General features: G+C 43.5%; 1 protein-coding gene across 3 annotated transcripts in view; it reads left to right on the top strand.

The window, feature by feature from the left end:
• Nucleotides 1-13,000, top strand: part of LOC142403082 (E3 ubiquitin-protein ligase KCMF1-like) — an 81,576-nt gene that overhangs the window by 24,988 nt on the left and 43,588 nt on the right. For all 3 annotated transcript variants that reach the window (XM_075489241.1, XM_075489240.1, XM_075489243.1), the window contains exon 2: nt 9,038-9,205. In XM_075489241.1, the coding sequence (XP_075345356.1) occupies nt 9,038-9,205 (168 nt within the window). The remainder of the gene's footprint in view (nt 1-9,037; nt 9,206-13,000) is intronic.

Here is a 13,000-nt window from a genome sequence, read left to right as displayed (position 1 = left end):
TCACTTGCTATTTGCTTTCTAGATGACTTGCACTTTTTACATGTAACTTCTAGAATCTGGGGTGTGAAAGCAAAGTGAAACAACTCCTTTTAACATCTTGTTTACACCCATATGTGTTATGAGCAGAGCTGAAACTCACTGGCTCAGCAGTACTGGATGGTGCTCATATCTTTAGAATAGGGTCAGACAAGTATCAGATGCTGTAGCAGTGGACTCCACAAGTTTGTTGATAACAGGGAGAACAAGATCTGGGGATCTGCTTCTACTCCAGGTTGGGGGAGAGAGGAAGAGTCTCATTTGGAGAACAATAACTCTTCTGCCATTCTGGCCTAATATAGGCCTGGTTTTCTTCTTCCTTTCTATTCAACTACAAATCTACCTTGCCTTTGGCTGCAGCCTCAGTCTTACCAATTAATTTTGGAAACACTTTAGTCTGGTTGCTTCCTTTTCTATGCTGCTGTAGGATGATGTTGCATGCTGAAATTCAGTGGTATTCTTGCATGTAATTCCATTAGTCTGAGAAGGATCAACTTTCTTAGCACTCCGTATAAGTTAGGAAGAAAAGTTTAGATAACTGGCACTTTTCTTCTGGAGAAGAGATAATTGTTAGGCTAGTTTTGTACGTACGTAGGATACCAAAAGGATTTGGTAATCCTTACTTTCTGTATTAATGAAGGAAGGACTGTAATCAAGTTACAGGCCAGAAGGCTAGTTCTTGAACGCTTAACTGGAATGTTACATTACTGGAACTAGCCACAAACACTGCATTGCTTCAGTGTCCTGCTAAAACTAAAGGGGTTTAGTCTAAATGGTTTTTCTAACCTTGAGATACTGTTCTGTATCCACAACTAAATCTTGCTGTCCTCATTGAGCTTTCTTAGCCAGGAACATTTTCTACTTGAATACTTCAGATGCAGGTTTCATGTCCATTTTAAGTAGGTTTCATAGTGATTAGGGGATAATCTTTTCTCCCTTTGGTATTTATAAAAATTAAATATGCATCCCAAAATATTGCTAAATGTGCAATGCTTCATAATGTTTGAGGCAGAGAGCAAGAAACAACTGAATACTTCAGTTTCACTGTATGATTCCCCTTGACCATGCATTCTTCATAAGAAAACTAGCTACTGAGTTCTAGTGCTGACTTAGTCTATTGATGAGTGAAGTTTGCACTGCTTTATAGTTTGGGCAGCTTAGATCTTGAGCTTTTCACTTCTGATGACAATTCATCTTCGAGACATCTTTCATGTGGTTTGAAAATATCCTTCACATGGCCGCTTTGTCATGCCAATTGAAATAGAATCATAGAATCATTTAGGTTGGAAAAGACCTTACGATCAAGTCCAACCATTAACCTAGCACTGCCAAGTCCACCACTAAACCATGTCCCCAAGTGCCACATCTACATGTCTTTTAAATACCTCCAGGGATGGCGACTCAACCACTTCCCTGGGCAGCCTGTTCCAATACTTGATAACCCTTTCGGTGAAGAATTTTTTCCTAATATCCAATCTAAACCTCCCCTGGTGCAACTTGAGGCCGTTTCCTCTTGTCCTATCGCTTGTTACTTGGGAGAAGAGACCGACCCCCACCTCTCTACAACCTCCTTTCAGGTAGTTGTAGAGAGCAATAAGGTCTCCCCTCAGCCTCCTTTTCTCCAGGCTAAACAACCCCAGTTCCCTCAGCCGCTCCTCATAAGACTTCTGCTCTAGACCCTTCACCAGCTTCATTGCCCTTCTCTGGACACGCTCCAGCACCTCAATGTCCTTCTTGTAGTGAGGGGCCCAAAACTGAACACAGTATTCGAGGTGCGGCCTCACCAGGGCCGAGTACAACAGGTATGAACTCCATTCACCACCACTCTTTGGGCCTGGCCATCCAGCCAGTTCTTTACCCAGCGAAGAGTATGCCCGTCCAAGCCATGAGCAGCCAGTTTCTCCAGGAGAATGCTGTGGGAAACGGTGTCAAAGGCTTTACTAAAGTCTAGGTAGACAACATTCACAGCCTTTCCCTCATCCACTAAGCAGGTCACCCTGTCATAGAAGGAGATCAGGTTAGTTAAGCAGGACCTGCCTTTCATAAACCCATGCTGACTGGGCCTGATCACCTGGTTGTCCTGTACGTGCTGTGTGATGGCACTCAGGATGATCTGCTCCATAATCTTCCCTGGCACCGAGGTCAGGCTGACAGGCCTGTAGTTCCCCGGATCCTCCTTCCAGCCCTTCTTGTAGATGGGCGTCACATTTGCTAGCCTCCAGTCAACTGGGACCTCCCCAGTTAGCCAGGACTGCTGATAAAGGATTGAAAGTGGCTTGGTGAGCACTTTTGCCAGCTCCCTCAGTACTCTTGGGTGGATCCCATCCAGCCCCATAGACTTGTGTGTGTCTAAGAAGTGGTGTATCAGGTCGCTAACCATTTCCCCTTGGATTATGGGGGCTTCATTCTGCTCCCCGTCCCTGTCTTCCAGCTCAGGGGGCTGGGTACCCTGAGAACAACTGGTCTTACTAGTAAAGACTGAGGCAAAGAAGGCATTAAGTACCTCGGCCTTTTCCTCATCCGTTGTCACTGTGTTTCCCCCTGCATCCAATAAAGGATGGAGATTCTCCTTAGCCTTCCTTTCATTGTTAATCTATTTATAGAAACATTTTTTATTGTCTTTTACGGCAGTAGCCAGATTACGTTCTAGTTGGACTTTGGCCCTTCTAATTTTCTCCCTGCATAACCTCACGACATCTTTGTAGTCCTCCTGAGTTGCCTGCCCCTTTTTCCAAAGGTCATAAACTCTCCTTTTTTTCCTGAGTTCCAGCCAAAGCTCTCTGCTCAGCCAGGCCGGTCTTCTTCCCCGCTGGCTCGTCTTTCGGCACATGGGGATGGCCTGCTCCTGTGCCTTTAAGATTTCCTTCTGGAAGAATGTCCAGCCTTCCTGGACTCCTTTGCCCTTCAGGACTGCTTCCCAAGGGACTCTGTCAACCAGGCTCCTAAACAGGCCAAAGTCTGCCCTCCGGAAGTCCAAGACAGCAGTTCTGCTGACCCCCCTCCTTACTTCTCCAAGAATCAAAAACTGTATCATTTCAAGATCGCTGTGCCCGAGACAGCTTCCAACCGTCACATCACTCAGAAGTCCTTCTCTGTTCGCAAACAACAGGCCCAGCGGGGCACCTTCCCTAGTTGGCTCACTCACCAGCTGTGTCAGGAAGTCATCTGCCACACACTCCAGGAACCTCCTAGACTGTTTCCTCTCTGCTGTGTTGTATTTCCAGCAGACATCTGGCAAGTTGAAGTCCCCCACGAGAACAAGGGCTAGCGATTGTGAGGCTTCTCCCAGCTGCTTATAGAATATTTCGTCTGCCTCTTCATCCTGGTTGGGTGGTCTGTAACAGACTCCCACCACAATATCTGCCTTGTTGGCCTTCCCCCTGATTCTTACCCATAAACACTTGATGCTTTCATCACCATCGTCAAGCTCTAGATGCTCCCTAACATACAGGGCTACCCCACCACCTCTCCTTCCTTGCCTATCCCTTCTGAAGAGTTTATAGCCATCCATTGCAGCACTCCAGTTGTGTGAGTCATCCCACTATGTTTCTGTGATGGCAACTATATCATAGTTTTCCTGGTGTACAATGGCTTCCAGCTCCTCCTGTTTGTTGCCCATGCTGTGTGCTTTGGTGTAGATGCACTTCAGTTGGGCTATTGATCCTGCCACCTTTTTGGGAGGAGAAGCCCTAATTTCTACGTGACCATTCTCAGGCGCTTCTGTGGATTCTAACACATTCATAACCCTTGCGTCTTTGCTGCCGCATGGATCTCCATCCCCTACCTCCACTGCGATGGCTAGGGTGCTGCGCGCATTAGTACAGGGACATTTCAAATGCGCTCCTGTGTGCTCAGCACATTGTGGAGCAGACTGAAGGACCTCGCTAGCACACTGTCCCTCAAACGTTGGCATGCTGCCCCCCCAGGCTTATCTCTAGCAGGCCTGGTTTTATCCCTTTCCCCCTTCAAATCTAGTTTAAAGCTCTTTCAGTGAGCTCTGCTAACTCCTGCACAAAGATCCTTTTCCCCCTTTGAGACAGGTGTACCCCGTCTGTCGCCAGCAGGCCTGGTGTCATGTAGACTGACCCATGATCAAAAAAACCCCAAAATTTTGCCGGTGACACCAGGCTCGGAGCCAGGTATCGATCAGCTGGGTCTTCCTGTTCCTTCCCTGCAACTGGAAGGATAGAGGAGAACACTACTTGTGCTCCTGATCCCTTAACCAGTCATCCCAAGGCCCTGAAGTCTCTTTTGATTGTCCTCAGGCTTCTAGTTGCAGCTTCATCGCTGCCTACCTGAAAAAACAATACTGGATAATAATCTGAGGGCTGTACCAGGGTAGGAAGTTTTCTCTTCACTTCTTTAATCCAGGCCCCAGGGAGGCAGCAGACTTTCCTAAGAAATTGGGCCTTCTGTTCCCTTCAGAAGGGAGTCTCCTATGACAGTAACTCATCTTTTTTCTTTATGGAAGCAGTTTTGACGCAGGGCATAGGCTGACTTAACCTTGGCGACACCTCCAAGCTAGATGAACCATCATCCTTGTCATTGTTTGGTTCCACTTGCAGAGCCTCATACCTGTTATACAAGGGCACCTGGGAAGGTGGGGTAGTCACAGAGGAGACGCGCCTGCTGTGCCAGGCAGGAACTTGTTGCCATTGCCCCCTATCCCTTAAGTCACTGCGTTCAGCCAGGAGGAGAGAGGATAGGGAATCCTCCATATCATGCATCCTGTCTGCCTGTTGGGCCTGTCTCAGGGAAGGTAGGGTGCGATTCCAGTGGTTGGTCTCTCTCTCTCTTGGACTCCCTGATACTCCTCAACCTGCTCACCTCCTCCCAGAGCTCTGCCACTAAGCTGAGGAGTTCCTCTACCTGGGTGCACCTCCTACAGGTGTGGTCACTACTGCCATCCAGTACTGGCATAAGAGTAGGGCACAGCCTGTAGCCTGCCACCTGGGTAGCAGTGTATTCCCACTGGAGCTCTGCTGTGTCAGTCGTGGTGGGTGCAGAGTTTAGAGAGGCCATGGCTTTCTGCCAGGTGGATACCATTGCTCCCTGGTCGGGCCGGCAGAGTTACAGCGCCTTTCCATGCAAACTGCTGCGCTACGCGCTGTTTGCCCGCCCTGGTCGCTAGCGCTCCCTAGGGGCTTGGCTGTCGTTGCTCCTGGCCCTGCCTAGGTCTCTTCAGCTGCTGTCGCGCGAGCTGTGGGCTCCTGGCAGCTGTCTCCGCTCCCCTGAGGTTTCCCCGGTTCAGGAAATCCCCTTGTACACCGCGCTAGAGCGCTCCGCTGCGGATCATGCCGGCACCGGAGCTGCTCGTCTCGGCGACCATAGACTATGTCTTTTAATTTGATTGTGAAGGGATGAGTTATTACTCTCTACTTTGCAACTGTTACTTATTCTAATTAAAATTTGTTATCTTTCTTGGGTATACGTTCTGAGTAGGAAGTAATTGTGGCTTAATGTCTTCAAGTAAAGAGTGCTTCTTTGTTTACAATGGATGTGTTCTCTTTAACTGTTTTATATTTACATTGAAGTGTTGTTCCTACTTTGTCTAGTAGTTAAGTGGAATTCAATATTTCTGTGCTTTTTCTGTGAAATACTGAAACAGGATAGAGCCAGTCTTGGGTAAGACTCATAAAGGGAAGCAAGTTATTTAAAATTTTATCTCAGACTGATGTCTTTGAAATGCTATTCCTGAGGTCTTTTGATAAGCCTGAAGTCTTGTGTATCTTGTATGAGCTGAATGTGAAATTTCCTATGTTATATTTACCTGCTCTTAATATTATCTTGATTGTCCATAGTATTTGGGGAAGTCAAATGGAAAAGCCTTTTACTGTTCAGAGGGAAAACAAGTTGTTATTTCTGCTTATTCAAGGCTACTCATTTTTTCATTTTGGATGTTCAGGCTATCTTATTAGATTTCACATCTGAGTTTTGTTTTTAGTTTCAAAAATTAATCCCAGTGCAAGGTGGTATTTGAACACTAATATTTTTCAGCACTATTCTCCTTTTCTTGATGTTAGATCAGATGTTCCTCTTAATCTGATAAATACTTAGCTCCTCTTTTATGTTTATTTTTATTAGAAATTAACCAATTTTTATAGTATAGGAATAAATTATATTTGATTGGGAAGATGTGAATAAATATGGAACTATATATATTTTTACTATGTTAGTATTAAGCATGTTGCATATAAAATGCTTGTGTGATAACTTCTTCAGCCATGATAGGGGTGAAAAATGTGGTTAACTTGACATACCAGAATAGTGAGTCCAATGTGTTAAAGGAAAACAACCTTTTTTTTTTTTAATATTCATGGGACTGTTATGCATTTCTTGATTCATCCATAAATTCAAAATGTTTACCTGTAGAAATTGATTGATATTACCGAGAAGGGAATACCGTTGAAGATGCCTTTAGGAGTGAGGTTTGATCATTAAAAGGTAAAATGAGTACAATATCTTTAGGCTTTTAGCTCAATGCTACCCTCTAGTGGAGTACTGTTGCATTAAAAAGCAAGCATGTTTTTGTCCATGAGCAACAAGTTTTTTAACTAGACCTGGTAGCTCCAGTTATTCTGATTGTGAGGAGAGGGTACACTGGTATAAATGTCATTATTTGGGCCTGTTTATCAGTCTACATCTGTATTTGTGTATTGATAGTTGACAGTAGAAATAACTGAAAAAGTCTCCTTGCTATTTTCTAAGGTAAAATGCATCAAAAACTTTATTTAAAAATAAACCAGATTATTTCTCTTCTGTGGTCATTTCCATAAGGTCGTTCTGGAGAAGATGCAAAACAGTTTCCATGGAATAGGAATTAACTTTAAAAGCTTTTAAAAAGTCATTAACATGTCATGTAAATCAGAACTTCATGAAGAATCTGAATTCTTTTCACAACTTATTTATTTGTTTGTTCTTTTTGTTCCCTGCTTATAATGGAACCCTTCCTGAGTGTGTGTTTTTCCTCAAAACCTGAGACTAATATGGATACATCCAGTTCAATTTGGCATTCTGTTATCTTTCAATGTGGGTTGTTTGTTTTTTTTTTTAAGGGGTAGAGAGGCAAACTTCTAAAATTTTAATTAACACAGTGTATGGGTTAAAAAGAAGAGCTGAACTTATAAGGCTTTTTTTTTTTCTTGACACTTTCTTCTCCTGTTACATTAAAGGTTATGAAAGTAGTGTGTTATGCCACCTGCTGTCAGGTTATCAAAATGAAAACATGGTAGTTTAGAGTGATATGAAGAAATACTAGCTTGGAGAGATGTTGAGAGGATTCTCTCTATGTAATTTAATTTCGTGTTCTGGACCTAACATTGCAAGTAGTAGTGGTGACTTGTGTTAATACTAGTTTCTTATCTGATCATAGAATTTATAGTTAGGAAACGGTCATTGGGTTATTTGCAGTTTTGAGACCTTGTTGATCTTCCTCTACTAATCCTCTTGGAGTCAGTGTCAGTGCTTTCTTCCAATAACATTGTTTCTATAACGTTTTCTGCATTTGCACTGAAGTATGAAAAGCTTGTTTAAATTGATCCTGAAAGAGGACTTCGATCAAAATATCACGTGTTGTACACATTAGTTACTTTCATTAAGGTCCTTAATTTACTATTGCAAGTGAAAGAAGTTTTTGTGAGCTTTGACAGATCAGAAGATGATGATGCTTCCTTTGCCCTTATCTAAATTAACAGCAGAGAGCTGAAATGACACAGAGAAAATTGAAAAAATCTTTAGAAGATAATGAAGCCTTTTTCTGACACAGGCAGTGTGACTGATTTACAGTGCAAAGATTGAACTTGCAAAAGGAAGAAGCTGAAGAGCTGATGCAACATAAAATTAAGATGTATTCAAAGTTCTTCTGTACTTCAAAATAGAAGACCCAAATTTCTGCTCCCAGATATGTATACATTGTAAAAAATGGTTGTGGTATTCTTCAGAATGGAACTATTAGAAAGTATAAAAATAAACATAAAAGCCAGGGAGGGATGGCATTATGTGGTGGTGGTGGTGGTGGTGCGTGTTTTTGTGTGGCTTGTGGGATAGTCTGCTGTGGGCTTTTTCTTTGTTTGCTTGTTTTCACAAAACTTCCAGATCAACCACTGTACTATTTAACCTCGAGAGTGTTTTGAACCAAGCTTCCGATCGGGGGGGGGGGGGGGGGGGGGAAGTGATTAAAAAGAATTTATAGCCTAACCCATTGCCGTTTTGAGTGCTGTCCTGGTTTCAGCTGAGATAGAGTTAATTTTCTTTATAGTGGCTGGTATGAAGCTATGTTTTGGATTTGTGCTGAAAGCAGTGTTGATAATACAGAGATGTTTTAGTTGTTGCTGCACTAGTCAAGGACTTTTCAGCTTCCCATGCTCTGCCAGGTGCAGAAGAAGCTGGGAGGGGACACAGCCAGGATAGTTGATCCAAACTGACTAAAGGGCTATTCCATACCCTATGACATCATGCTCAGCATATAAAGCTGGGGAAGAAGGAAGGGGGGGGATGTTCAGAGTTATGGAGTTTGTCTTCCCAAGTAACCATTATGCGTGATGGAGCCCTGCTTTCCTGGAGATGGCTGAACACCTGCCTGCCCATGGGAAGGAGTGAATGAATTCCTTGTTTTGCTTTTTGCGTGCACGGCTTCTGCTTTCCCTATTAAACTGTCTTTATCTCAACCCACGAGTTTTCTCACTTTTACCCTTCCGATTATCTCCCCCATCCCACTGCGGGGGGAGCGAGCGAGCGGCTGTGTGTTGCTTAGTTGTCGGCTGGGGCTAAACCATGCCAAGTGCTTGACTGGTTTTTATTTTACTTTGAGTTTGACTTTCACTTTGGATGATTATTGCCTTTTTAAAGATATAAATATGCTTAAAATTGAGTCTTATTGTGCATCAGCTGCATAAAAGCTTCTCAGCTGAATTCCTCTTGTTGGGGGGCGATAGCAACAAATCTGTATCATGAAAACAATGTGAAATTATTGTTGTTTTCAAGCAATTTTCTTTTTTCACAGGTGTCAGCTGTGATGCATGTTTAAAAGGAAATTTTCGAGGTCGCAGATACAAGTGTTTAATTTGCTACGATTACGATTTGTGTGCAACTTGTTATGAAAGTGGTGCAACAACAACGAGGCATACAACTGACCATCCAATGCAGTGCATACTAACAAGAGTAGATTTTGGTAAGTAATAATTTAATTCATATTAGAGCTGTTTGCAGTAGTTAAAAACTTGTATTTTTGTTTCACTACTTAGGAACTTTTTTCCCCCAAATAGCATGCTGAAAATTAGAGCATGTTCCTGTCTCTGTGATAAAAAGCTTGTTTTCTCTTTGGTTGTAGCATATGAAGTCTGCTTTACTCTTTTGGGTTAAGTGTTTTGGCACACAGCAAATTATCAGACTGTTAGACATATATCTGATAAAAAGGATTACTCCTAAATTAACTTTCAATTCAAAAGGTGCAACAAAACTACATGCACCCACCCCCCCTTCCCCCAATATGTTGTACCAGAAAGTACCATGGTGAAGAAGAGAAATAGTGGTGAGAGTTTGGGGAAAACGTTGTTTTCTAGTTACATTAGGGGATGTTAATGCAGCAGGGGTGGTAGGCTGTACTGAATGTGGAAGACTAGTGGCAAGGACTAGGAAGTAGTCCTCTTTGTTGCTGTTTTCTCTTCCCTGAGTCATTTCTATCACATCGTATTTATAACACCAGTGTTGTAATTCAGGAGATACTTCTACAGAAAATCTTTGCATTAAGATGATGTTGACATTGGATGCTTATTTCTTTTTATAACTGTTTTAAGCCCACAAGGCTAATGTTTTAGTAAAAACTGTTTGTAGTGATTCAAACTATATTGTTTTTGAAGTATTCAGCTCTTAGTAATTTTTTTTACCTTTTTGATTTAAAAAAAAAAGTATTGAATATACACATGCTACTTCCTATATGCATTTAAAGCTCAGAACAGCTGAATATACCAATATACAGCTTCTTTCTCAGAGCTCTCTTTGAGCAGAGAAGTATCTCATTCATGTGTAATTCTCAAGTAGCTGCTTGCCCTAAGCCTGCCTTGTAATGACTTTGAAATCTATGCTCTGAGAATCCGGACTTTGGAAAGACAATTTTAAATATACAAATATATTTTTGAAAATGTATATATCATTTAAGTTTCTAGATATTTCTTCTTGGGCTTCACTTTTTTGCTTTTCCTTATTCATGAGGTAAAAATATTTGTGTAACAGTATATATTAATTCAACGTTCTGGTCACTATTTGAGATATATGGTTCAAACTTATTTGTCCCCTGATGACAGTTATTCTTGTATATTACATATAGGGTTAAATGGCAGCATCATCATAAACATGAAATGTACGTGATTCATAGGGAAGAGGACTGATGTATGTTTGCTGTGGAGCCATAAGTTAACATTCAATGCTAAAAGTTTGAATGTAATACAATGGGAAAATTTTATTGCAAGTCATTTAAATTTTTAAAAGTCCTTCCAACCAATCTTGTGAACGTTCTGTGCATCTAGAAAACATTTTGTTTCTTGGAAACCTCAGTATTTTTCTTCGAAAGCCTCTAAGTAAACACACCTTTGGATTAGGGTGTGTTACTCATGTAATTTTAAAAAACCCCACAAGGGATACACGTGGACAAGTAGAGGCTTGTCTGAACAGGGGACATTCCCCAAGCAACTGACCCCGGACCTGCTGATTGGAAGAGACAGCAAGGGGTGGAGCCTGCACCTGGTAGCATGGGAGATTAAAGCAGGCAAAAACAATCAGCCCAGCTGATTGCAACAGACAAGTATATATATTCCCAGCGGGCAGGTGTGCGGTGTGTGGCAGCATGGTGACCACCCAGCAAAAAGCAGTGTCCTCTGCTTATCCTGAGCTTCTAGCACCTGGTAGAACCAATGCAGCCACACAGACAGAGCTCCTGTTCAAGCATGTGACCACCCAGGTTTCCGGCTGTGGGATGTGTGAAGGAATATTCCTAGAGGTGGAAAGTGATTGCAAGCAAGACTGTGGGAGGTGTGACCAGATTGATGAACTGCTCTGCTTGGTGGCCGAGCTGCAGGAGGAGGTGAGCAGACTGAGGAGTATTTGAGAGTCTGAGGGGGAGATTGATCAATGGAGCTGTACTCTGCCATCTGTGATGCATAGAAGCCAACTCAGCGTGGCCACTACAGAGGCAGGTCCTGGATCTATTTTGTGCCAGGAGGAAGGCAGTGTCACAAAGGATAAGGAGGGGTGGAAGCAGGTTACAGCACGGAGTGGTAAGAGAAACCCCTCCTTACCCATTAAGTTACCCTCTAAGTTACCCTTACAGAACAGGTATGAGGCCCTGGCTTTGGTAGATGAAGTGCATAATGAGAAAGAGGAGGAACCTGTGCAAGCAGTCTTGCCAAGATCAGAGACGCCAACCCCTTGCAACAAAACCTGCATTAAGACCAGCGCCGAGAAGAAACAACGGCGAGTTATGGTCATTGGTGATTCCCTCCTGTGCAGAACGGAAGCACCTGTTTGCAGACTGGACCCTCTTTTCAGGGAAGTTTGCTGCCTCACTGGGGCCCGAATTAGGGACGTCACCACAAGACTGAAGAACCTAGTTCAACCTTCAGACTACTATCCAGTCCTGCTCTTTCACGTGGGTACTAATGATGTCGCAACAAAAAGTCTGAGGTCAGTCAAAAGAGACTTCAGAGCCCTGGGAAGAATGCTAAAAAAATCTGGGAGCACAGGTAGTATTTTCCTCAATCCTCCCAGTAATGGGGGGAGACCTTGGAAGAAACAGGCGAGCCCAGGATATCAATACCTGGCTCCAGGACTGGTACCTGTGCCAAAACTTTGGGTTTTTAAACCATGGAAGAGCCTTCAAGAGACAAGGTATGCTGAGGCCTGACGGGATCCACCTGTCCCGATGGGGAAAACAGGTCTTTGGGCATAAGCTGGTGGGGTTGATCGAGAGACCTTTAAACTAGAATTGATGGGGGAAGGGGATACCTACTGCAATCCTGTTGGTAAGCCAAGGGTTGGCATGGCATCACCTGAGGGTGGCAATGCTAGTGGGATCATTTACGCTGCTCCTGGGAGCATGGAGGGCTCAGGAGTGTATCTGAAATGCTTGTACACCAACGCACGCAGTATGAGAAACAAGCAGGATGAACTGGAAGCGTTGGTCAGTTCCCAGAGCTATGATGTCATTGGTATTAGTGAGACTTGGTGGAATGAGTCCCACGACTGGAGTGCTGGGATGGAGGGCTACAGGCTGTTCAGGAGGGATAGGCAGGGCAGGCGAAGTGGAGGTGTCGCACTGTATGTAAAGGAGAGGTTTGATTGTACAGCCCTTACAGTTAGCGGTGATGTGGTGGAGAGCCTCTGGGTGAGGATTAGGGGGATGGAAAACAAAGGAGATGTTGTAGTGGGTGTCTACTACTGATTGCCCAGCCAGGATGTAAGCACTGATGTGTTATTCTATAAGCAATTAGGAGAAATCTCTGGATCGGTAGCCCTTGTCCTTACGGGAGATTCCAACTTCCCAGACATCAACTGGGAATACCATACTGCTGTGACAAGCAGGTCTTGGAAATTCTTGAAGTTTGTGGAAGATAACTTCTTGTCACAGGAACTCAGTGAGCCAACTAGGAAAGATGCCCTCCTAGACCTGCTATTTGTGAATAGAGAAGGACTCGTGGGGGATGTGATGGTAGGTGGCTGTCTTGGCCACAGTGATCACAAAATGGTTGAGTTGAAAATTTTCAGTGTAATGAGAAAAAAGGTCAGCAGAGTTGCTACCCCGGATTTCAAGAGAGCAAACTTTAAGCTATTCAGGGAGCTAGTTAGCAGAGTACCCTGGGAATCTGCTTTTGAGGACTTAGGAAGTCCACGAGTGCTGGTCAGTCTTTAAGAACCACCTTTTAGAAGCACAGGAGCAGGCAATTCCACTGTGTCCTAAGTCAAGCAAGCAGGG

This window comes from Mycteria americana (assembly GCF_035582795.1).
Source record: "Mycteria americana isolate JAX WOST 10 ecotype Jacksonville Zoo and Gardens chromosome W unlocalized genomic scaffold, USCA_MyAme_1.0 Scaffold_33, whole genome shotgun sequence".
NCBI classification, from domain to species: domain Eukaryota; kingdom Metazoa; phylum Chordata; class Aves; order Ciconiiformes; family Ciconiidae; genus Mycteria; species Mycteria americana.
Note: the sequence above shows the minus strand (reverse complement) of the source record. Positions and strands in the feature narration are given on the sequence as shown.